Raw genomic sequence first — 25,408 nt, 5'->3', positions numbered from 1 at the left:
ACCACAAGGACAAATAACTTGACCTTGTTCTACAGTTTTCCTAACAACCAAGAAAACAGCCCTGTGTGTTAGTTCCCTTTCTGGGGTACTTTCCTCCACAAAAATCCAGTTCGATCAGGAATCAATAGTATGCCTCCCAGGAAAGTGTCCACCAGACTGCAAGGTCCATGTTCTCCTTTAGAAAGTGCCAACCATGGGACTTTCCAAAGGCTATTGGTCCAGATGTTCACCACCTGATGATGTAATTTGTGGTTAGCAACCTCAGGACTGAACAATCAGAAATGAAATAGGCCTATGTTCCCAAGATTGTGTAGGCTGATTAGTTCCTCTTTACTGATGATAAGAGTTGTCATAGCTGTCAGATATATCCTTGGCTACTGGGGAGCCTTGGATACCATTTATTGGCAATTGCTAGCTTTGCTAATAAATCGATCATGCTTGGAGTTCTGTACCTCAATTTCTCTTATTGCAGATTTTGATTGCAACAATTCTTTATTTTGCCCCAAAAGTCAATCTTTCTATGCTTTCTTTGTTAAAACATTGACCTCCAGCAAGCTGCAGAACAATTTTATGAAGTGGGTTCCATTATTCTAGACCAGAATATAATAGACAGACAAGAAATAATGGGCTAATCAAGGTTAAGTAACTTCCCCAGGGTCACACATGGAGTAAGCATCAGAGGCAAGATTTTAACCCAGGTTCTCCTGCCTTTAAGTCAATCAATCTATCCTCTACACAATGTTGCCTCCCAATGATACGCGCTTCACAAAGTTGGTGTGAAGTTCAAATATGATACTGAATGCAAAGATCTTGGAACATTTAATAGCACAATTTAAGTGGCTAGGTTTTAGACCACAGATAAATATTTCAGATAAATTTCCAGACCTGTACTCAAAGCCTTACCACTTAAATGGAACTATTAGAACTTTCCTTCTACTGGGCATAATCTTTTTTTTTTTTTAAGGCTATTGGGGTTAAGTGACTTGCCCAAGGTCACACAGCTAGTAAGTGTCAAGTATTTGGTCTGAGGCCGGATTTGAACTCAGGTCTGGTGCTCTATCCACTGCTCCACCTTACTGCCCCAGCATAATCTTTAAGAACTCAAGTTCACCTTCATGTCAAGGTGTAGCATTGAAGCAGGACTAAAACAAGAATATATGTTTATGCAAATATTTATTGAAAGAGAACTTCTCCATACTCGGTGTTGCTATAGCAGATTCCTTAGGTAAGGAAATTGCAAACAGTAATTATAGAAACCAAGATGCAGACAGTAACCAACATAATCAGGCTTATTCGGCAGTATTTAGATTGCTTCCATTGTCGCTCTTTCTTTTTCAATAAGGCATCATATCCAGGTGTGTATGTGTCCCCCAACCAAAACCGTAGATCATTAGGGTTCTCCTAAAAGAAAAATTGTAAAATCAATATAGTCTCAAGAAATTACTTTGGCTTGTTATATAAGAGCAAATTCACTAATTAATAGGGTCACATCTCAAAACATTTGAAAACAGAATAAACAGTAAATCCATTTTTGTGGTTATCCAGTTAAAATCAGAGCTGTCAAACTCCAGACTTTGCCTGAGTGATCTAGAGAAGTCAACAAGAAAAAACAGCTAACAACTGTTGATGGTTGGATGCTGAAACTGGTAAGGGGGACGTTAGATAACAACAATTATATCTGATACATTAAAACCATATCTGCTTTTCACATTTAATTAAATTTCCCATTATTTGTAAACTTTAAAGTGCCATAAAACATTATTTTTATTGGAATGAGTTATTTAACATCTCTGAGTCCTAGTCTCTGCACCATTAACAAAAGGCTTCTGTTACTTATACTATGTATCAAACAGGATAAAGAGAATGATTCTTAAATTTTAAAGTGATGTGTACATCTGATAATACTATCATAGACTGATTGCAAAGAGCCCACATTTGGAAAATCTGTGTTAACTTCAGTTATTTAAAATTGTAGAATATATTTTTTAAACGTAGACATAAAGAAATGCAGAAGCTAGGAATGTTTATCACTATTTTTCTGGGTTGTAAATACAATAGGAAAATCAATTGGATAAATTACAGATGTTAAACGGAGAAGAGAAGGCATATTAGGTGCTTAATAAATGCTTATTGATTGATTGAGGGATGGAAGGGCTATCTTCAAGTTTGAAGCTTTGAGGAAAATAAAAATTGCTTGGAGCTCTGGGTAATTTTGCTAAAAGAACATGGCTAAATTGGAAGTAACAGAAACCTTACCCTGATAATATGATTAGAAGATGCTTGATCTTAGAAAATACAAGGGAAATGAGAGAATCTAACTGGTACTTATAAGAAAGCAAAACTCATAAAGTAGCCAGATATTTTAAATGAAAGATTTGAAAATGTGCCCTCTCCCTCTCTCTCTTCTTTCCTTTGCACCCTGAACAAATAAGGGGACTAAGGGATATTAGGGCAGAAAAAAAAAAAGATTGCAAATTCCAGTCCAGAAACTTATATAAAGTATTGATAATTTAAATGAAGTTGGACTTATTTGCTTTAGACAGGCTTTTACAATTTAATTTTGTTGTTCACATGTATTATTTACACAATATTGAGATATTTTAAAAATGGACACGATTCACAATGATAAAGAGTTCACATTCTGTGTCAATGAAGGAAGTCTCTGCCTATTGGCATGGGAGGAATATCTCGTCTGAGTTCATGTGATGGATAATTGCTGCCAAATATATATTTATCACGATGCAGAAATTATGGAAGTAAAAATCAAGGGATTATTATTATTATTATCAAGCACAGATTCTGGCCTCAGAGAAAACCTGGAGAATCATGAGGATTCTGACAAGTCTTCTTATGGAAAAAATTACATCAGAATGATAGGCAAATAATTGTTTTACATATTACAATTTTGTACATCCCTCTTAGACCATATTGTTGTTGTTGTTGTTTGTTGTTCATCCTTTCTCAAAGAGGGCCAATGACATCATCAGGGTGATGTCTTGACTTGCAAGAGAACTGGATTTAAGTGAGGCAGAGCTGTGCAAAGTCACCAGCCTCACTTTCTCCTCCAGAGTCATTGGAGTTCAGTGGCAAGACATAGGTCAGGACAACTGGCAATGGCTAATACAGTGGGAGGTCTTGATCGTCCCAAACTAAGATCCTTCCCGGGTCTCAACCCACCTAAGGCAACACCCATTCAGAACTTAAAGGCTAGGTAAGAATTGAGGCAAAAGATGGCTTAGTTTGCCTTCACAAAAGAATCACTCTGGGAAGGGAAGACCCTCAGAGTTTCTGGCCAGAACAGAAACAATTGCCATTTAGACTGACTCTGAGCCATGAAAACCCAAACAACGAGTGAGTAAGGCCTGGGCTGGGAGCCACCATTGGCCAATCAATGAGAGCCAGAGTGATCTGTATTCAAAGGCATAGTGAAACAGCTCCATCTGAATCCAACAGGTTCCCTCAAAGCTATGTTCTCCAGAGCTATGCCTTAAGAAATCACAAACGAAAACCTCGTAAGACAAAAAGTCAATTGTTCCAGTCTCAAAAAAAAGAAAAGAACAAATAAGTAGGAAAAAAAAATCTAACCCCCAAATCCCAAGATACCCCGCGAAGCACAAGTAATCGAAGTCTATATTCTTTTGGACAGAGCACCCACATGTAAGGCAGGACTCTCTACTTGGACAGAGGGACAGGAAGAGGAGAATGAGGAGGAAGAGGAAGAAGAAGAGGGAAGAGGAAGAGGAGGAAAAGGAAGAATACAAGGAGGAGGAAATAGCAGCACTGCCCAAATGGAACTGGACAGTTGGGTCCGCAGGAGGACAGTTACTACTACTTCTAGATTGCTGTTAATCCTTCATTCTTTTTTTTTTTTGTGAGGCAATCGGGGTTAAGTGACTTGTCCAGGGTCACACAGCTAGTAAACGTCAAGTGTCTGAGCCCAGATTTGAACTCAGGTCCTCCTAACTCCAAGGCCAGAGCTTTATCCATTGTGCTGCCCAGCTGCCCTTTAGGTAAATTTACCTTTTTTTTTGAGACTAAGTTTAATTATGTATATATGTACTTTTTTAACATGTATTTTTTTTTTTGTGGCTAGGCAATGGGGTTAAGTGACTTGCCCAGGGTCACACAGCTAGTAAGTCTCATGTGTAAGTTTAATTATGTATATATGTACTTTTTTAATATGTTTTTTTTTTGGCTAGGCAATGGGGTTAAGTGACTTGCCCAGGGTCACACAGCTAGTTAAGTGTCATGTGTCGGAGGCCAGATTTGACCTCAGATCTTCCTGACTCCAGGGCGGTGCTCTATCCTCTGTACCACCTAGCTTCCCCTAATCCTTCATTCTTGAAGAGAACCAGTGACAGCAGGAGGGTGATGTCCTGACTTGAAAATGAATCAGATTTAAGTGAGGGAGAGCTGTGGAAAGTCTTCAGCCTCCCAGCCTAAGCTTCACTTGCTCATTGTGTTTTAATGGCTCAGAGTGAGTGTAAATAACAATTGTTTTTGCCTCAATTTTTACCTAGCCTTCAACTACTGAATGGGTGTTGCCTCAGACAAACTGAGATCTGGGAAAGACTTTAGTTTAAGGAGGCCAAGGTCTTCCACTTCATTGGGGCCATCAGCAGTTGTCCCCACCTATGTCTTGCCACTGGACTCTGATGAGGAAAGATAGATCCATAATCCCATACTTCCTCCAATGTTATAAAAGTTGCAACTAACTTAGTTAGAGTCATACTCTCACATATCCCCAAAAGAAATAAACCTCATCAAACAAACTCCATAGATAAACTAAATCAGGTTATAGATTAAACTATATTTAGAAGATTCACAAATAGATTGATTGAGGATGTCAAATGCAACTGATTGAAGCTGACCTTGTCCCCATTCACAGACTCATGAATTGCCTGAGGCTGACCAGACACTATCACTCCCACCCTCTGGCTATTTTGTAATGTCCTAAACTCCCGCCTCCTAGATTCCCAAACTTTTTCTATGGACTTTTAGTTGCTATGCAAAACAACTTACTTTGTGAAACCATAGAATGTCCCAACCACTTTGCACCTGCTGCAGCCCCTCTCCCTTACTCCAAATGCTTTTTGAGGCCCCCCTCATCCCTCTTCCCTGCATCCAGCCGCTAGCACTTGCTGCTGCTTGAAACTTCAGTTGCAATTCTTTCCCCCAACTATTTTTTGCTATTTTGGCTGCCTTCTCCTCAATGCAACTTGATGAGGAGCATTTATATGTTGCCAAGGAGTCAGGGCCAGTTGCGATTCTTCCTCTAGCTTCTTATCTAAAGAATGCTCTTAAGCAAAATTTTACATCCCATGGGACAGTTTTTGTTCAGGTGAGGTTAACCTTTAAATTAACCAAAACTTGCAGGAGGAATAGCCCTTAGTCTCAAATAATAAAAGGAAATAAAAAATTCCCATAACACTACCATCTTAATGAAATCCCAGATACCCCGGACCCAAAAAGGAGTCAATATTCTTAGTGATGAGATCTAGAGGTTAGGGGGTGCTGGGACCCTGAGATCATGACACATGGGCCCTGCCTGAATGAATTCAACCCAAATCTTCTTTCAGCCAGAGAAAAAGTTTGAGATAAACCATATAGGCCAGGTGACACCCATAAGGACAAGTGGGCATGAGAAAGTCTCAGTGTTTAAATGGCAGCCAGGGTGGATCTTATATACATTCAAGTAATTTTGGGTGATTAGAGGGGCTGGGAAGATGGTCTGGGAGAATTCCTATTGGAATGTCTGAGAGATTGAACAGACAATGGGAACAGATAATGAAGTGAACTGGAAGAAAGAAGTTTGAAAGGCATCTGAATAAGATCAAAAGGTGGGGCTAGGACTTTCAAAGGGAGATAAAGAGCTGGGGTGGGTAGACAAATGGGAGCCAGATTCCCCTTGGGGCAAGGGACGAAGATCTCAGCTTGGGCCCATAACCCCTCATTAGGAGCACATCTGTGCAGAGTTAAAATAAAAATCTCTGTGAACTGCTAAAATGGAAGAAACTCCAGGTCCAAAAGGGGGACCTGGAATGAACCAGAGTCCTATCACAGTTTACAAAGATTATAGATGCATTTATTGCTTGAGAAGAAGCTTACAAGCTGGAGCAGTGTGGCAACGTTCTCATCTGCTCAAAGGGAAGTGGGAAAGGGTAAGGTATTTATACATATTTGAGGTAGTTAGTACTTTTTGAGGCATTTACGGCTAAATCAATGGGAAATGGGGGCCTAAGGAGAAGATATTTGTAAATACAGTAAATCAGAAACCAAGAGGATTGCTGCTCTTTAGATGAGTCAGAAAGCGATATATTTCCTTTTCTCTCTGAGTTAGTCAAGACTGGTCTCAGCAGCTGCAGGCATCTCCAAGTTCAGCTAAAGTTTACTTTGCAAAGGAACACTGGTATGTTAAGTAGTCCTGGGCATCAGAAGTCATCCCGACTAGCTAATTGTTGTGCCACTCCATTGTCTGGTTCCCCGGGAAAAAGGGAAGCTCTAGCATATTTAATCAGTTAGTATGAGCATTACAGAGCTCATGTCCACAGAAGCAGGTAAGTATAGGTTAATAGACACAGGCCCATGTGTCTTTATGGAATGCTGAGATTGGGGGTGGGGGTGGTCAGGTCAACTCCAGTATAGTGGTAAGAGGAAGGACTGCCAGGGTCCTCCATCATATAAGTTATGCTAGTTCTTTGTCCAAATTGGTATTGAAACCACATCTGAGACTTGATTGGCTTACGCCCTTGACATGAATGAATAGAGACCAGAGTATAAGGAGCTCCAGATCCTGCAGGTTTGTGACTGTAGAATAGAACTGGTACAGAAAAGCTATACTCAAGCAATCAGTGACATATCCTTACTGAATTGCTTTCCCTTCTCTCAATAGCTATCCCCTTCTCTATCTATGGCTAAATATAACTTAGGGGATGGAAGACCAAATAAGTTTGGGATCCTCTGGAGGGAATAATCTCAACTGTCCCTAACTCCTCTGCAACATGTAAATCCTCCTTCTCAATTAGTCTATTTGTGAATCCTCTAACTGTAGCTTAATCTGCAACCTGACTTTGTTTACCTATAAAGTTTGTTTGATGAGCTTTGTTTCCTTAGGGGATGTATGAAATTATGACTGTTTAACTAAGTTTGTTCAATTTTGATGACTTTGAAGGAAGTATGGGATATGTATTTATCTTCTCTTTAATCTATTTCAAATTTATGGCCTAACAGAATTATTTCTCTGTCACTCTGATGTAATTTTGTCTATAAGAAGCTTTGTCCTCACAATTGTTTGGGTGTTCTCTGAGACTGGAAAACCTAGGTTTTTAACCTCTATAATTTGTGTGTGTGTGTGCATGTGTGTGTGCGTGTGTGTGTGTGTGTGTGTGTGTGTGTGTGTGTGTGTGTGTTTGGCAGCACTTACCCACCACATGAATCCAGGGGACAAATATCTCTACCATAACAAATGTTCAGGGCCTTACAAGTGCCTCATTTCATCCCAACATTGAAACTGAAATGCTGACTTTAGAGTTGTGCCTAGAACAGTTCTGTGTGTGCCACGTACTCCAACAGAGTTTAAGAGGTCAAGAGCTCCTCATTTTCGGCTATCTCAAAGAAGGAGTTTCCTACACTGGAGAGAATGATTGCTGACAGGTGGTCCTCAAGATCTGGCCTGACTAGCAGAAACCTCTTTCTGACCTCACCAATGTGCTGGACAAATTGGGAGCAATGATACCCAGGCAGTTGGTAGCACAGATGTGTCTTGGGTGCCTGCCATCTAGGGTACATTGCCAGGTCCCAGCTTCAAGGGGAAAAACTCAGGCCCCAGCTGTTCTCTGAGTACAAAGGAGGGCAGTGGCAGCATTCATGGCAGCACTGGTGGCACTCAGGCTCTGGCACAGGGAGATGGCATTCGGTCTGATAATGGGGGTAGTGAGAAGGCACTGTCATGGGGCCCCAGCACTGTCAGTACCTAGAACAGGGGAGCAGCAACACCACCTATGGCAGTATTCTTTTTTTAATTTTTTTTAGGCAATTGGGGTTAAGTGACTTGCCCAAGGTCACACAGCTAGTATGTGACAAGTGTTTGGTGTGAGGCCGGATTTGAACTCAGGTCCTCCTGATTTCAGGGCCGGTGCTCTATCCACTGCACCATCTAGCTGCCCCTAATAACTTTTTTTTTTTGTTTTTTTTGTTTTTTTGGCTAGGCAATGGGGTTAAGTGACTTGCCCAGGGTCACACAGCTAGTGAGTGTTATGTGTCTGAGGTCAGATTTGAACTCAGGTCCTCTTGACTCCAGGGCTGGTGCTCTATCAGCTGTGCCACCTAGCTGCCCCTTATGGCAGTATTCTTACCCTAGTACAGGGAAACAGTGATAGTGCCCAAAGTGCTACTTAGAACCCAGAGAAGGGGACAGTACTTGGTCTCAGTGGCAAGAGGCAACAAAGCAGGCAGCAGCTCAGGTTCCAGGGGCAGAAGGCAGCTTTGTGAGTCCTGGTGGTAATTGACTGGATAGCAGAGTAGGACCCAATAGAATGGGCACTGGTTTGGACAGAGGCAAAGAAAGGACGAGCAACACTGTAATCTGGAACCTCTGGAGCTCTGCCATGTTGTTGCCAATACAGTATATGATGCTCGATGGACAAGGAAGGGCTTTTAGAACCAAAGATTGGTATTGTTAGGAATTGACTTGCTTTATCCTGGGCAAGGGGGAGGATGGGAGATGAACAATCTACCTAGCCCCCAGTGGAAGAAGGGAGATTAGAAGCCTCTAAATGGACAAGATTTCATATTTATTCCAATCCCCATGGGATTCCCAGGGAAGAGAAAGTTCTGCCTGATGGGCCAATGGGTAGTGGTATAGGTTGAGTCTCAGTATTAACCCTGACACTTGCACAGGCTACAGATGAACCTGAATCATGATGAAGATCAGTGACTTTGGCAGAAGAGCGATTCTCTGAAGTATGCCCTTCAATGTTGCCCTGTTGTTCACAGTGTTGCTCCTGCTTATCATTTCTTCTTTATGTGGGTAAACCTATTGTGAATTGCAAAAATCTGGCATCACACACTATATAGATCATTTAAATTCAAGACTAAATACTTCCTAAGGAAAGAAGTAAAGTCTAGTATTTCTGGTCATGTTCATGCCATTCTGGTCACATTCATCATATTTTTATTGGCTATTTTTATTGCTTGTTGTTTTCTTTCTAGTTTAATTTTCTTTTCTTCTTCTTCTAGTGCACCATGTGTCAGTCTTAATACATTCTCAAGATTAAGATTGCCCAATAACATCTCTAATAACATTTAAGTAGTGAAAGTGTCTATAGAAGACTTTTAGGACCTTGCCACCAAGGATTGCGATATAGTAGGAGAACCATCCACTAGGGTACCATATCTTATGCACCTGGATAGTCCTTTTCCTTAAAAGGTATTGAAAGTATCCCTAATGTTTGAATAGCTCAGGAGATTAGAGGTTCTGGCCTTTGACATGGTTTCTGGATTCCCCTGAGTACAAAAGAACAAGGGCATGAGGAACTCCTTCCTCAGGTTTCTGATACAGACCAGGAGTATGACCAACACAGTCGCATAAAAGTTGTGCTCAAGGGAATCAGAGATATGTCTTCACTGAATATACTTCACTTGTTCCCTATCCTTCTCCCACTATAGCTAAGAAAATATTTTTTTAGTCAACTAAATTCTCTATGAATGTCTGATTTCCTTCTGATTTTGAACAAATGTATTTACTCAGGTAAGTAAATTTTATCTTCAGGAAAGGAGCATGGAAATTATTTGTCCTGGGATTTGTAAATCTGTTGATAATACAGCTGCAATTTAATGAAGGGAAAAGTGTTCAGTCTGGGACCTGATGGAATCTCATGTTCACTGGTAAGGATATGGACAACTTCTGTTATGGAGAAAATTTCAGAATAATAGTAAGAGACCTGAGTGAATCCATTGGAAATGTCATAGATAAAGACCAGCGGGGTGGGGGGGGACAACTAAAGACATTTGAAGATTGTAGTGAAATATCTTGGGGAAGTTACATGGAACATTGAGTAGTATGTGCCATGCCACTATCGGACAGGATATTCTGCCATTTGGTCTTCAGTTACCTTTCAAAAGATAGAAATGTACAGATATAGATTTCTCCAATTCAATTTGACCAATGTCATGAAATCAAAGTAGAGAGTATACAGAAAAGGATGTTGCCCTATGTCAAAGGCTACAGAGAGGTCAAGAAGGATGAGGACTGAGAAAGGGCTGATGGATCTAGCAATTAAAAAATCATTAGTAATTTTGAAGAGAATGGTTCTGGTTGAATGAGGAGGTCAGAAGCCAGATGGTAGAGAGTTAAGAAGAAAGTGAAGGGCAGCTAGGTGATGTAGTGGATAGAGCACCAGCCCTGTAGTCAGGAGGACCTAAGTTCAAATCTGACCTCAGACACTTGAAATTTACTAGCTGTGTGACCCTGGGCAAGTCACTTTAACCCCCATTGCCTAGCCGAAAAAAAAAAAAAGAAGAAGAGAGCGAAAGGAAAGTGAAAGCACTTATTTGCAGATGACCTTTGCAAGACATTTAGCCATGAAAAGGAAGAAAGATATAGGACAGCGAATGGGGATGAGTAGATCAAGTTAAAGTTTTTTGAGGATGTGGGAGACATAGGCAAGTTTGTAGACAGTAGAGAAACATTCAGTAGTTGAGGGAAAAAAGAACATTAGTGAGTGTGAGGGACTGTCTGATGTTGGCAGCTACCAGGTTGAGCGCTGTGGCAAGGGTAGGGTAAGATCTGGGTATTTTGGAAGTCGAGGCAGGGGCTGTGGTAGGCAGAGTCATGGTGATCTGGGATGGGCTGGATATGCAGAAGCCCTGAGGCAATGGACAGTGCTATGTGAGATAAGCTGGTTACAAGGAAGTAGTCGGAGCTTGAGCTCCTGAGGCAAGGGGCGGTGCCACGTGGGAGTGGGACAGCAGAGGACTGAGTTCCCTCTGCTTAGTCCCCTCCCTATATGCAACGTCATCCTCAGATGCCTCTTGTGACCTTCCTGACTTCCTGGGTCCCTTTGTGCAGCACTGACCCAGACCCCTCCTGAGTCTGACTTCCTAGGTCACGTACTCTTGTCTATGCGCCATTCCCAGATGCTTCCTTCCTATATCCAGTCCTGGCCTCCTACGTCACTCCCTCCCCCTTGGTGTGCTAAACTCAGACAGCCCCTTCCGGTATCTGACCCTACAATCATTGGCTAGTAAGTGGGCTGGGGAGGAGGGGCTAGGTAGGTTTTTAGGAACAAGCGTGGTCAGATCACACGCGCTCTCCCCTGGCTCCTGCCCTGTTGCTCTGGCCTTGATGCTTGGGCTTGCTATGATGTCTTGCTGTGATGGCCTCTGAATAAAGCTCTGGTGTTGGCGCCTCCCGATGGCTCGTCTCTGTGTGGTTATCCGGCAGAGGACCGAAGACTCGAGTGTGAGTATGACTCTGGTAGTGTGCTCCTTATAGGAGGAGCGGGTACCGGCGTGTGGCCGGCAGAAGGTTGGCGTGAGGCCAGTATAAGTGAGAGAATAAGAATAAAAAGGACAATCTGCTGGAGAAGATAGGATGGAATGGGATCACATGTGCACATAGAAAGGTTTGCCTTGGCAAGGAGATGTTCCATCTCTTTGTGTGAGACGGGGCAAAGGAGGAGAGAGTTGAAAAAGTTAACTGAGTGATATGAGATGGGGAAGGCATAAAAGAGAGCTTTCAAAGCTCAATTTTTTTTTCAGTGAAATATGAGGTGAAATATGAGAGGGTGAGGGTAAGGGAAGACATGAGAAGTTTAAGAAAGGATGAAAAGTTTGGAAAAATCACTGTAGTCAGTAGGATAGTGACTTGTGGTGATGCTATAGTAAGGGTCCAGTTAAAGTTATGTAACATAAATCTATAGTAGACCAGCTCAGTTTCATGATTTTCCCACCTTCATTCAGAAGCACATGAGGAGAGAAGGTAGCAGATGGTGGAGGTAATCCAAGACTGAGGCCTTAGCAGGGCAAAATCAGTGATAGGGTAAGAGGACAAGGGACAGTTAAAGTTATAACATAAATTTGTAGTAAACCTAAGGAGCCCAGTTTCATTTCTGGTCAGTCAGTCAACAAATATTGACTAAGCTCTTATATCAAGGCATTTTGCTAAGCACTGAGAATATAAAGAAAGAAAAAAAAATCCATGGTCTCTATGCTCAAATAGCTTACATTCTAATGGAAGAAACAACATGCAAGGAACTATGTACACAGCACAAGTGTAAATGGGAAGTAATCTAAGTGGGAAGGAATAAGCAGAGGTGGAAGGGCAGAGGAAAAGGGTGGAAAGGTCTCCTGCAGAATGTGAGATCTGAGCTGAGTCTTGAAGAAATCCAGGGAGGCTAGGGGCAAAGATGAAGAGGGAGAACATCCGAGGAATGGGAAACAGTCAATGAAAAGACATGGGATTGGGAGATGAAGTACCATGCCCAAGGAAGAACAAGCTAGCTAGTATTGCCAGATATGGTAGTACATGGTATTGCTAGTATATGGTAGATGGAAAGGAGTAAAGTACAAGATGATTTAAAATCTAGGAAGTGCCCAGGTTGTAAAGGGCTTTAAACCACTGGAATTTAATGAGTAATAAAAATTCAATAAATTAAAATTACATGGTCAGACCTGTAATTTATAAAAAGCATTTTGACAGCTGTGTGAAAAATGGAGTGGAGTGAAGGAAGGATTTGAAGCAGAGAGAGTGTGAAAGGATGAAGGTTTGTACCAGGGTGGCAAATGTGGGAATGGAGAGAAGGGGACATATGTGAGAGATATTGTGAAGGTAGAAATGACAGGACTTGGCAACAGATTGTATATGAGAGTGGGTGTGAGATGATACTGAGGCTGCAAGTCTGGGTGATTAAGAAGTATGGTGGTATCCTTGATAATAACAGGGGAATTAGGAGGAGGGGAAGGATTGGGGAAAACTATAAATAAATCTGTTTTGGATAAAACATATTTAAGATTCTTACAGACTATCCACCTTGAGATGTCCAAGAGGCAATTAGTGATAGTAATACTGGCACTGAAGAGAGAAATTAGGGACAGATGTATAGATCTGAGAGATATTTGCATTGCTGTTATTCAATCATTTTATAGTTGTGTCCCACTCTTTGTGACCCATTTGGAGTTTTTTTGGCAAAGATACTGGAGTAGTCTGCCATTTCCTTCTACAGCTCATTTTACAAAATAAGAAACTGAGACAGACAAGGTTAAATGACTTGCCCAGAGTCACACAGCTAGTGAGTGTCTGAGGCCAGATCTGAATTCAAGAAGATGAATCTTTCAGACTCCAGGCTCAGTACTCTATCCACTGGGCCACATAGCTGCCCAATCATTTGTATAGTGTTGATCATTGAACCCATGAAAGCTAATGAGATTAATAATGAAGACTTTAATATTGAGAGAGAAATGAAAAGGGCCCAGAGAAGAACCTTGTGAGATACCCACAGTTAGTGGGCATGACATTCAGGAAGAGCTAGTAAAGGAGACTGTGAAGGAATGGTCAGGTGAGCAGGAGGAGAATCAAGACAGATCTGTGTCATGAAAACCTAGAGAGGTGGGAATGGCCTGCTGAAGAGTACAGACGACTGCAGAGAGGTATGGAAGAATTAGGATTGAGAAAGGATCACGATATTTGTCAATTTAGAAATCATGGGTAACTTTAGAAAGAGCAATTTCAGCCAAATGATGAGGATGGAAGCAAGACAGTAGGAGGCTTAGATTCAAGTGAGAGAGGAAACAAAGGCATTGATTTTAGATATCTTTCTAAGGAATTCAACTGAGAAAGAGAGCAGAGATATAGAATGATAGAAAGCATGATTTGTAAGTGAATGAAGACTTTATAGGAATAGCAGAGACCTGGGCAATTTTTAAGTAGCAGACAAACAGCTAGTGGATAGTGCAAGACTGAAGATCAGAGGGAAAAGGGGAATGAGAGAGGGGGCAATCTTCTAAAGAACGCATGAAGGAATGGGGTCAAGAATTCATTCAGAATAGTTTGCTTTGGTAAGGAAAAATGTTGCCTCATTATGAGAGACAGGGTGAAGAAGCAGATAGCTGGGGAATATATCTGAGAATTGTGAGATGAGGAGGATGTAAATAGGATCTCTTAGTGAATTTCTTTAATGTTTTTGGTGAAGTATGAGGAAAGGTACTCAAATGAGAAAAAGGTGGGAGAAAGCAATGCCTTGGGAGCTGTGAGAAGACACAAAAAGGTTCAGAATAGCTGGTGTGGTGAGTGGGATAGCAAACTGATTTTAGCAAGCTCTAAAAGGACTGCCTTGCTGAACTGAGGATCCAGTTGAGATTATGTAACTTAAAATTGTGGTAGGCCCATTCAGTAAGGTTTAATGAAATTCTCCAGCTCTGCTCAGCAGGCCAGAAACAGGAGCCAAGGCAGCCAATGGCAGTAATCTAAGATTGGAGTTTCATAATTGGTGATCATATGACTGGTGATAGTACAAGAGATAGGGATAGTACAAGTTTAGTGAATGATTGGTAGTCTAGTTTGACTGGAAAATAGAATACATGAAGAAGACTATAATAAAATAAAACTGGAAAGATAAGTCAGGAACACTATGAAAGGCTATAACTTCTACATGAGGAATGTGTATTTTATCCTGGAGGAAACAGGTAATTACTTGAGACGTTTGAATAAGGAGTAACATTTTAGACCTATTCCTTAAAAAGATTAAATTTGTCTTTGTGGAAGCCTGAACTAGATAGTGGAGAGGAGATGGGTTTGAGAGATGTTAGAGGGGAGGCTAATTTAGCAAACCTTAGCAATAAATTGGATATAGTAAGAAGGACGGGAGAAAGAAATTTTTAAAATGACCCCAGGATTATAAACTTGGGTGACTAGGAGTATGGTGGTGACTTCAATAGAGATAAGAAAATTTGGAGATGGGACAGGTTTAAGGACGAAGATCATGAGAGTGCTGATGATTTCTGGGTTACTTCCTAGAAAGTGGGGACAGATAAAATCAAAGTTAAAGGGATAGGCCTTAGCAAGAAGTGAGAATTGTACTTCATTTGACAAAAGAAGGATAAAACAATGAATGTGTAATGATTCTAAAATGGTTTTATGAGTTGAGAGATTTCCTTTTTGACAACCAAAATATTTTGGATTGTCATATTGTCAAATCAAGACAAAAAGCATTTATTTGCTTACTTTGTGCCAAGCATTGTACTAAGTATTGGGAATATAAATATAAATAGAAAGCTGAAATGTGTGTGTGTGTGTGTGTGTGTGTGTGTGTGTGTAGAGAGGGGTAGGGCAGGAGGAATGAAGAAGACACCAGTGAGACCACAATGCAGAAAAGTCCAGGAACTCAGGAGAGAAGTCTAGAGAGGAATGAAGACATGGCTGCCCTTAGTTTACTCTGACCATCTGCATGCCTGGTTCCCACCTATTCAATGAAGCTGAAGGAAGTCACACAACCCAGTTGACGGTGTTCATCATAAATGCTTGCTATCTAAATTAGACTGGGCCCTCCCTTTAACAGGCAATCCTTTTACCCTTTCCTAATTGGTTCTTTGACCTGAGGACTTCTTCACCTTTATACCATACTTAGAAAATCACGGTTATTAGCCATGATCCCATATCCTCCTGTCTTCTCCAGCAAATTGTTGCAGCAATCATTGTATTCTGCCATCTTCAGTCTATCCCTATCTATTGATTCTGTCCTCGCTGTCTGAAAAAAAAAAGCTAGCATTTATATAATGCTTTAGATTGCAAAGCTTTTTTATATATGTTATCACATCTGAGCATCACAAAAGCTGTAGGTAGATACTATTATAGTATTCCCATTTTACAGATGAGGAAACTGAGACACAGAGAGGTCAAGTGACTTGCAGGGTCACATAACTAAAAGTGCTTGAGGCAGGATTTGAAGTCAGGTCTTCGTAACACACACACACACACACATATACACACACGCAGGCACACATATATATGTACATGTAATATCATATAATACTATAGTATCATAATGAACATATATATTAGTATAGAGATATATGTAGTATATATTAATTATAATATATTAGTTCTGATATACAATTTGTAGTATATATGTAAATGTGCATATACCTATATATCATATGTATGTGCACAAAGCAATAAATATACATGTATACATATATGCACATACTAAATAAAGCTATCATGTACATGTATATTATACATGCTTCACCATACACACCACATATATATGCCCATATAATATATAATATATATCATATACATACACATACCTACCATAAAATAGTCACTACATCTCACCAAAACTACCGCTATATCTTACCGTGTGTATATGTCTTGGTATGCGTATGTGGAGGTGTACGTACACACATATATGCAAGCATACATATCCAGTGGTTGAACACGGAATGTATAAAGCTCCCTTTCCCAGTTTAGGCAACTGATGTCTCAGGGGTCGGATGCTTCGATGATGACAAAGCCTCTGATTGCTTCTATCCATAAGTAGCTCAGTACTGTAGGACTTTTGCGTTTTGAGCTAATTTAATAATATCATTATTCATCACTGAGCAAGAAGAGGTAATGACACCTTGGATTCTAAAAGGAAAGTAACTATAATTACTGAGTCCTTCCTTCACCTCTTCCTGCTTAGTAGTCAAGAAGGAGATTGCTTCATAATTTCAAAGGACAAGAGTATTTCAGTGCTAAAGTATATGTGGCCAGAATCAGATTGGTGTTTCATCATCTCCAAAGCACCCAAACACTGAGTTAGTACATGTGGTTGACTGGAATCAAGGACAGCTTTGTGCTTCCCCATCAAACCTCCAATTACATATAAAAATAAAGACAAAATAATTTCATGGGTGATAGGAAAGCTTTAAAAATTGGTGGAATATGGAAAGGCCTTTTATGGTAGGTTAATAATAATAATAAGCATTTATATGGCACTTTAAGATTTACAAAGTGTTTACAAGTATTATTTCATTTTATCTGCACAACGACCCTAGGATATAGGTGATATCGTTACTTTTACAACTGAGGAAATTGTGCAAGACAGGGGTCAAGGTTGCCCACCACAGTCACATAGCTGGTAAGTGTCTAAGGCTGGATTTGAATTTAGGTCTTCCTTACTCCAGCTACAGAGTTCTATCCATTGCACCATCTAGCTGCTTTAACTTAACCTTGAATAGAGCAAGGATTTCTAAGTGGTGGAAGTGAGAAAGAACAGCACCTCAGATATAGGGTTTAATATAGGCAAAAAAAAAAAGATTATTATGTACTTTTCCTTTGTTCAAATTACTTTCTTAGTTGTTGCCGTCATTATGATACAAAGAGATAACTCTGATATAAATTTTCCACCTGAAGCTGACCATTGGCTTTCTAATGTAATCACTGATAAGTTATCAGCTATCATTTTCATAGTAATGAAGGATTATAAGTGGCACAGTGGATAGAGCACCAGGTCTGCTGTCAGGAAGATTGGTCAAACCTGGCTTTAGACACTTACTAGCTGTGTGACCCTGGTCAAATCAATTCCCTCATATGTAAAATCAGCTAGAGAAGGAAATGGCAAACCATTCCAGTATCTTTGCCAAGCAAACATCAAGTGGGGTCATGAAGAGTTAGACACAACTGAAAAACAACTGAATAACAACAACATTTAATACAATTTCTTAATTTCTCTCACTAATTCCAACTTTCACCCTCCCCTCCCCCAAAATCTTTTCATTTCAACCACAAATATGACAGATTTCTGTGCCAAGGCTATCTTTACCTTTCTCTGCACCATTTGAAGTTGGTTGTGAGACAGAAAACAAGCCAAAAGGCTTGTATGAAGATAGAGAAACCAAAGCCCAGGATACCACAAAAAGAAAACCTGCTTCTAGTTAATTGAAGGGAGTCTCAGACTCCCACTTTTCCAATAATCAGTGTGGCCACAATGGCATCTGAAATCTTTCTTTGAAATTGCTCACGCCACACACACTTCAGAAGATGAATTTTATTGATTAGCTCAGTACCTTCAAATAGCCAGAGAGGTTCGACTGCAGAGAATGCTTCTCATAGTCTTGGATGGTCCAAGAAGGGCTCTGTTTTCTTTCTTCCATGGCCTCCTCTAGCCTTATGTCCCCATACAAAGGATTATTCTTCAGTTTGAAAGTGGAGGTACTCTGTTCACCCAGAATGCAATTGATAATCATTGGGTCTTTCACACTCGATTTGCCACCAACCTGCTCAGCAGCATTTCTCTTTTCTCTCTGTAAAAGATTTAAGGAAGAGAAGACTTTTATAATTTGTTTGCCAGTCCACTCCAATGCTGTTACTTTTTCACTCAGAGGGTAAAATGTTGGCTAAAGTTTTAACCTAGGAATTGCGAATGACACCTGAAAAGCAAGGTTTATTTTTAAGTTAGAGAAAAAATAAGAAATGGAAATACTAGCTTCTAGCCTGGCCTTGCCATTTGACACTATGTAGCTTGAGTTTGGGCAGCTAAGTGGCACACTGGATAGAGCGCTGGGCCTGGAGATGGAAGACATCTAAATGAGTTTAAATCTGGTCTCAGACACTTACTCATTATGTGATCTTGGGCAAGTCACTTAAGCTTGTTTGCCTCAGTTCCTCATCTGGAAAATAGTCTGGAGAAGGAAATGGCAAACCACTCTAGTATCTTTGCCAAGAAAACCCCAAATAGGGGCACAAAGAACGGGACACAACCGAAACAACTGAACAACTTGAGTTTCTCATTCTGTAGTTATGACACTTCAAAGGTGCTTAATGTGTGAGACTCAGATAATGTTACTAGGAGAGGAAGAAGACATTTATTAACAGTTGAACCCTCAAGTACCTTCCTCAAGGAGGCCACAGAATCTGAGGTGGTCCCACTTTGCGGGGAACAAGAAAGACTGATGAATAGATAAACCTTTAAACTTCCTTCTTCATTCAGCAAGATTTTGTGAATTACTTGGGGCAGTGATAATTTTATATGTTTTTATTTTATGATAGTAGTGATCATGCTGTGTTGCTACTAGTCTGATTCAGTGCATCTGGATTTAACGAGATGAATCTGAATTTAACTGGTTTTTCCCCCTTTTAGTTCTGCCACTTGCTGGATTTTATGCCATATATGCTTCTGTGCTCATTTTTGTTGTTTTTAGATCTATCATTTTTAAAAATAGCTATTACTCTAAGGAAAAATACAAAAGTTGCAACTCTAAAAGTATATTTTAAAATTCTTAGAAATGTTATTGTGGGTGTTGGTGTGGGGAAGTAAGGCATTTTTTTCCCAAAGGTACCCTGAATGTCTCTGATTTCTTCTGGACTTCTGTCTTTCCCATGCATTTCAAAAACATGTTATAATGGCCTTTTCTTTTTCCTTCTTTCCTTTTTTTCGGGGGGGAAGGTGGGGAGAAGGGTAACCCTGTCTCTAACTCCACTCTTCCTCCCAACCTCTGCCATTGGGGAGAAAAAAAAGGAAAACAATGTAAAAACTATGCATAGTAGCACGTTCTCACATTGGTTATGTCTAAATATATTTGTCATCTTTCTGTAAGGAGGTGGGTAGCATACATCATCATAATCAGTACTCTGGAATCATTGTTGGACATTGCATTAATAATAGTTCTTAAGTCTTTCAAACTTATTGGTACATAAAATTTTTTACTGTTTCTCCTCACCTAGTACTTCATAAGTTTGTTCTACTCTGTATCAGTCTTCCCAAGTTTGTACATTTCTTGCTGTGGAATATTAATGTGTTATAATTTGCTCATTCTCCAATTATTTGCTATAACATATACAGCTGTTATAAATGTTTGCATATATTTCTTCTTTTGTTATTCCTCTGATTTCTTTGGCATATAGGCTGTGATGATTAAAAAATTCCAAGAGACATAGTGTGAGGGACTGTCTGATGTTGGCAGCTACCAGGTTGGGCGCTGTGGCAAGGGTAGGGTAAGATCTGGGTATTTTGGAAGTTGAGGCAGGGGCTGTGGTAGGCAGAGTCGTGTGTACTGGGATGGGCTGGATACGCAGAAGCCCTGAGGCAATGGACAGTGCTATGTGAGATAAGCTGGTTACAAGGAAGTAGTCGGAGCTTGAGCTCCTGAGGCAAGGGGCGGTGCCACGTGGGAGTGGGACAGCAGAGGACTGAGTTCCCTCTGCTTAGTCCCCTCCCTATATGCAACATCATCCCCAGACGCCTCTTGTGACCTTCCTGACTTCCTGGGTCCCTTTGTGCAGCACTGACCCCAGACCCCTCCTGAGTCTGACTTCCTAGGTCACATACTCTTGTCTATGCGCCATTCCCAGATGCCTCCTCCCTGTATCCGGTCCTAGCCTCCTACGTCACTCCCTCCCCCTTGGTGTGCTAAACTCAGACAGCCCCTTCCGGTATCTGACCCTACAATCATTGGCTAGTAAGCGGGCTGGGGAGGAGGGGCTAGGTAGGTTTTTAGGAACAAGCGTGGTCAGATCACACGCGCTCTCCCCTGGCTCCTGCCCTGTTGCTCTGGCCTTGCTGCTTGGGCTTGCTATGATGGCTTGCTGTGTTGGCCTCTGAATAAAGCTCTGGTGTTGGCGCCTCCCGATGGCTCGTCTCTGTGTGGTTATCCGGCAGAGGACCGAAGACCCGGGTGTGGGTAAGACTCTGGTAGAGTGCTTCTTATAAGAGAAGTGGGTACTGGCGTACGGCTGGCAGAAGGTCGGCGTGCGGCCAGTACAACATAGTTTCTGGGTAATTAAGTTATTTTACTAATAATGTCAACACATCATTAATAAAAGGATAGTCATTTGGCCTTCTCTCTTAGACCAAAGATCCTCATGGTTGTGGGTTCACAGTTTATATATCCTTCAAAAAGTAGGTGTTCCTGAGGGGTGCCATTCAAGTGGCAAGTTAACCACTTGGTTAACACAATGGAGATGGGCTATCTTAAAATAAGGGTCTTGGGTCCAAAGAGACATCAATTTCCATATCACCTGTCTTGAAAGAAAGAGAAAATAAACATTTTCCTAGACCTGTCTGAACAAACACAATGAGGAGGAATATACCCATTAGTTCAGGCATAGAATTTCTTTTACTGTCTGATCAGATCTTTAGCCTGGGTAAATCTCTAAGACAGATTTCTTACACTGATTGGTTTCTAGATGAGGAAGTAGAAAAGGGGAAAAAACTTGGTCCTGATTCAGTAATTAGTTATTAAATATAAGAGAGGAATAATTAATTTCTCACAAGGCCCAGTAATGATATCACTGGGTCAAAGAGTATGCACAGTTTAGTTACTTTTTGGGCATGGCTCCAAATTACTTTCCAGAATGGCTGGATAAATTCACAACTCCCCCAACATTACATTGATGTGCCTACTTTCCCGATGGCTCAACATCTGTCTTTCTCCTTTTTTTTGTAATCTTAGTTCATCTGATGGATGTCACATAGAACCTCAGAGTTGCTTTAATTTGCATTTCTCTAATAATTAGTCATTTGAAGTATTTCTTCATATGCTTCATAGCTTACATTTTTCTTCCTTTTAAAATTGCCTATTCGTAACTTCTGACTACTTCTTGTAGAATGAATCTTGTTATTTCCAATCTGAATCCATTATTTGGACATGAGACATTTATCTGAGAAAATTTCTGCAAATTTTTTTCCCCTTCTGTTAACAGTTTTCCTACTAATTACATTAGATTTTCACGTGTAAAAAACTTTTAATTTTATGTAATAAAAAATGCTTATTTTATCTTCTCTGTCCTTCTCTATGCCTTATTTGGTTTTCAACTCTTCTTGGTTTCATGGGTTTTTTTTTGTTTTGTTTTGTTTTAGGCAATTGGGGTTAAGTGACTTGCTCGGGGTCACATAGCTAATAAATGTCAAGTGTTTGGTTTGAGGTTGGATTTGAACTCAGGTCCTCCTGACTTCAGGGCCAATTCTCTATCCACTGCGCCACTGGTTTCATGTTTTTAAAGACATTTTCTTATTGTTCCTCTCATATTTTTTTTTTCTCATTTCAAGTTTATTAAAACTTTAGCAGTACAAATTATTCAGGTTGTAGAATATCAAAAGATCAAACTTAATGAAGTCCGCATTTAAAAAAAAAACAACCCCCCAAAACAAAAAGAAATAGGAAAACGACAACAACAACAACAAAAGGATGTTTTTCAGCAAGTCTCTAAAACCGAAGAAGAAAAATGGAAATACTAAGTTCAAGGCCCTCACTCATCCACTTTTGTCTTCATCAGTTCCAGGGCTGGACTCATGATCAGATTTTTTGTCTTTACCACGTGTATAGTCCCTTTCTTGACTCTGATTTTTGGTTGATTTCTTTTTCTAGTGAGCACCTGGTCTTCTCTTCCTTTTTTTCGTATGTAGAGGACTTTAATTCTCTGCCTTTACTATTTTGTTTTCTTGAGTTCGGACTTTGATCACTGTCCTTACTGCTGTCTCAGCTACTGTCATCGTGATTTCTTGAGTGCCTTTTTTCACTCTCAGTTTTCTTCTCTGTATGACCTTTTTTTTTTTGGCTTTTTGGTGAGGCAGTCAGGGTTGAGTGACTTGCCAGGGTCACACAGCTAGTGAGTGTTATGTGTCTGAGGCCAGATTTGAACTCAGGTCCTCCTGAATCCAGGGCGGGTGTCTCTGTGCCACCCAGCTGTCTCTGCTCTCATGTATGTTCGATGTGACCCTTCATAGCTAAGTAATGTATACATCTGGTATAAGATGTTGGTCTATACCTAATTTCTGCAGACTGTCTTTCAGTTTTCTCAGCAAATTTTGTTGAAAAATGAGCTCTTAACCCAGGAGACAGTTCTTTCTATTTACCAAATACTCTGCTACAACATTTATTTCTTTGGTTTTGTTTTGTACTTAATCTCTTCTGTTAATGCTGCTTTTTGTAGTACAATTCAAGATCCAGTAGTGTCAGGCCTCCCCTTCCCACTTTTTTTCATTATTTCTTCTAACATTCTTCACCTAAGCATTTATATAGTATCTACTACATATTAAACACAAATGTTATCTCACTGGATCCTCACAACAACTATATGAGGCAGGTGTCCTCTCTGTTTTACAGTTTAATAAACTCAGACAAACAGAGGTTAAGTGACTTGCCCAGGATCACACAGCTAGACAGCATCTGAGATAGAATTTGAACTGAAGTCTTTCTGATTCCAGGCCTAGTGGTCTATCCACTGAGGCTTGATTTTGTAATTTTTTTTCTTTTTAAAGAAAATTAGGGTTATTAAGGTCAAACTGTTTAGTTATATACACAAAAATGTTATCAGTATTATTAAAACTGTCATCATTACTAAAGTGGTTTGAAAGAAAGGTTAGGGCTAAGTTGTGTATGATGGGGTAATTCTAAAAAAAAAACAAAATTAGATAGGAAAAGGTAAAAGGGAGTAATTATAAAAATGGGGTATGAAAGGAAGAACTAATATAGAGGGAGCAGTGGAGGTGGAGGGCTGGCAATGTTAGAACCTTACTCTCATCCGGGTTGAAAAAGAAACAATATGTACATCTGTAAGGCTGTAAAGTCGTCTGAACATGTAGAGAGGCAGGAAACCTGGAGGACCAGATCAGGGAGGGACTTTTAGAGGGGTGTGTGGATTGGAATTTGGGAGGGGGGAGAGAAGATGGGGGGAGTTTTGGAGATGTGTGGATTGAGATTGGGAATGAGGGAGAGGATGAGGGGATTCTTGGAAGGGTAGGTGAAGTGGGGATGGGAGGGTGGGGGAAGAAGATAAGGTAACAGGGATAGGGCAAAAAGAGAGACCAAGAAAGAAAATAGTGAGTAAAAATAAGATGGAGGGAAATTCACAAATAGTAATTAAAACTTTGAAAATAAGTGGGATATTTATAGCAGCTCTCTTTATAGTGGCAAAGAACTAGAATTACAGGGATCTCCATCAATTAGAGAATGGCCGAACAAGTTGTGGTGTATGGTTGTAATGAGATACTACTGTGCTATAAGAAATGATGAGTAGAAACAAAGGCAGTAGTAATCAAGGGCTGAGGCTTAGCTGGGCAAGATCAGAGAAATAAGAAGGGGTCAAAGGATTCGAGAGCAGAAAACAGTGTAGAGTTGAACTGGTTCACCAAGGGATCAAGATAGGGAGGCCTGGGAGAGAGCTTTAGCCCTAAGGATTTTGGGGGTTACAATGAGGCTGAAGAACAGGGTTTGGATTTGCAAGATAAGGAGAGGTATAATGACACCATAATGTGATCAGATAAAGGAATTTCAGGGTTTATGAATATGGAAGTGGTGAATTAGTGGGTGATGACAAGATCAAAGGTATAACTTTCCAGCTGTGGTGGGGGGGAGACTGAGGTCTTCAGAAATGAGTAAATAGAGGAATTGAGAAGTAAGGATATTTCAAGTTGAATCAATGGTGAAGTCCCCTACTATCAGGGCAGAAGTACAAGTGGGGTTATTTTGAAAGAGGCTCTCGACCAATGCTGGTGTCAGTTTTTATTACTTACTCTCTTAGACCCCAGATATCCAATCATTTGCCAAGTTTGTTTATGCTTTCACAACATCTCTCATAAACTTCTTTCTCTCTTCAAATACTGGCAACAGCCTGGTACAGGACCTCATCACCTCATGCCTAAACTATTAAAACAGCTTTCTGGTTGGTCTCTTTGTCTCAAGCCTCTCCTTATTCTAGACCATACTCTACTCAGTTATTAAAGTAATCTGGAGAGAAATACACATAGAGAAGACATAGCCAAAACACATGTGAGAAAGGGCAATTCATTTTTTTTTCTTTGTTAGGCGATGGGGTTAAGTGACTTGTCCAAGGTCACACAGCTAGTTAGTGTTATGTGTCTGAGGCCGGATTTGAACTCAGGTCCTCCTGAATCCAGGGCCGGTGCTCTAGCCACTGCACCACCTAGCTGCCCCCAGAAGGGGCAATTCATGCTTCCAGTGTGATAGGTTTGTAAGGTTTCTGCTGTCTCCTTTGGTGGCACAAAAACTTATATTGTGTGATGACAAGGAATCACCTCCATGACCTCTCAGGACAAGGCTCAACACGGTCTTGTGTCATTCTAAGAAAAGAATACTTCAAGAACCTAATAGCTTGCATTTGTAAAATCTGTAAGTCATTGTTTTTTTTTTGTTTAGCAGCCAGTTAAGAGACTCTTGGTCATAATACCATGCAAGACCCTGTGCCAAGCATAGCATGCAGTAAGTTGAAACTAGATAAGAAATATCTGCACAGACTCTAAGAATAATTCCTATGGGCCAATCTATTAGCAAGGTAGATAGATAAAAGACAGATAGGTGGAAAGATAAGTAGATAGATAGATAGTTGATAGACAGACACACTGATAGATAGATAGATAGATAGATAGATAGATAGATAGATAGATAGATAGATAGATAGATAGATAGA

General features: G+C 40.3%; 1 protein-coding gene across 1 annotated transcript in view; it reads right to left on the bottom strand.

The window, feature by feature from the left end:
* Nucleotides 1-1,221: 1,221 nt before the first annotated feature.
* The window catches only part of MINAR2 (membrane integral NOTCH2 associated receptor 2), a 26,590-nt gene continuing 2,403 nt past the window's right edge, over nucleotides 1,222-25,408 (bottom strand). Inside the window, exons 2-3 of the mRNA XM_027869173.1 lie at nucleotides 18,049-18,285; nucleotides 1,222-1,401 (exon numbers count right to left, since the gene is read on the bottom strand). Of these exons, the coding sequence (XP_027724974.1) occupies nucleotides 1,222-1,401; nucleotides 18,049-18,285 (417 nt within the window). The remainder of the gene's footprint in view (nucleotides 1,402-18,048; nucleotides 18,286-25,408) is intronic.

The sequence above is a fragment of the Vombatus ursinus genome, unplaced genomic scaffold (genome assembly GCF_900497805.2).
Source record: "Vombatus ursinus unplaced genomic scaffold, bare-nosed wombat genome assembly UNPS02014792.1, whole genome shotgun sequence".
NCBI classification, from domain to species: Eukaryota; Metazoa; Chordata; class Mammalia; order Diprotodontia; family Vombatidae; genus Vombatus; species Vombatus ursinus.
Note: the sequence above shows the minus strand (reverse complement) of the source record. Positions and strands in the feature narration are given on the sequence as shown.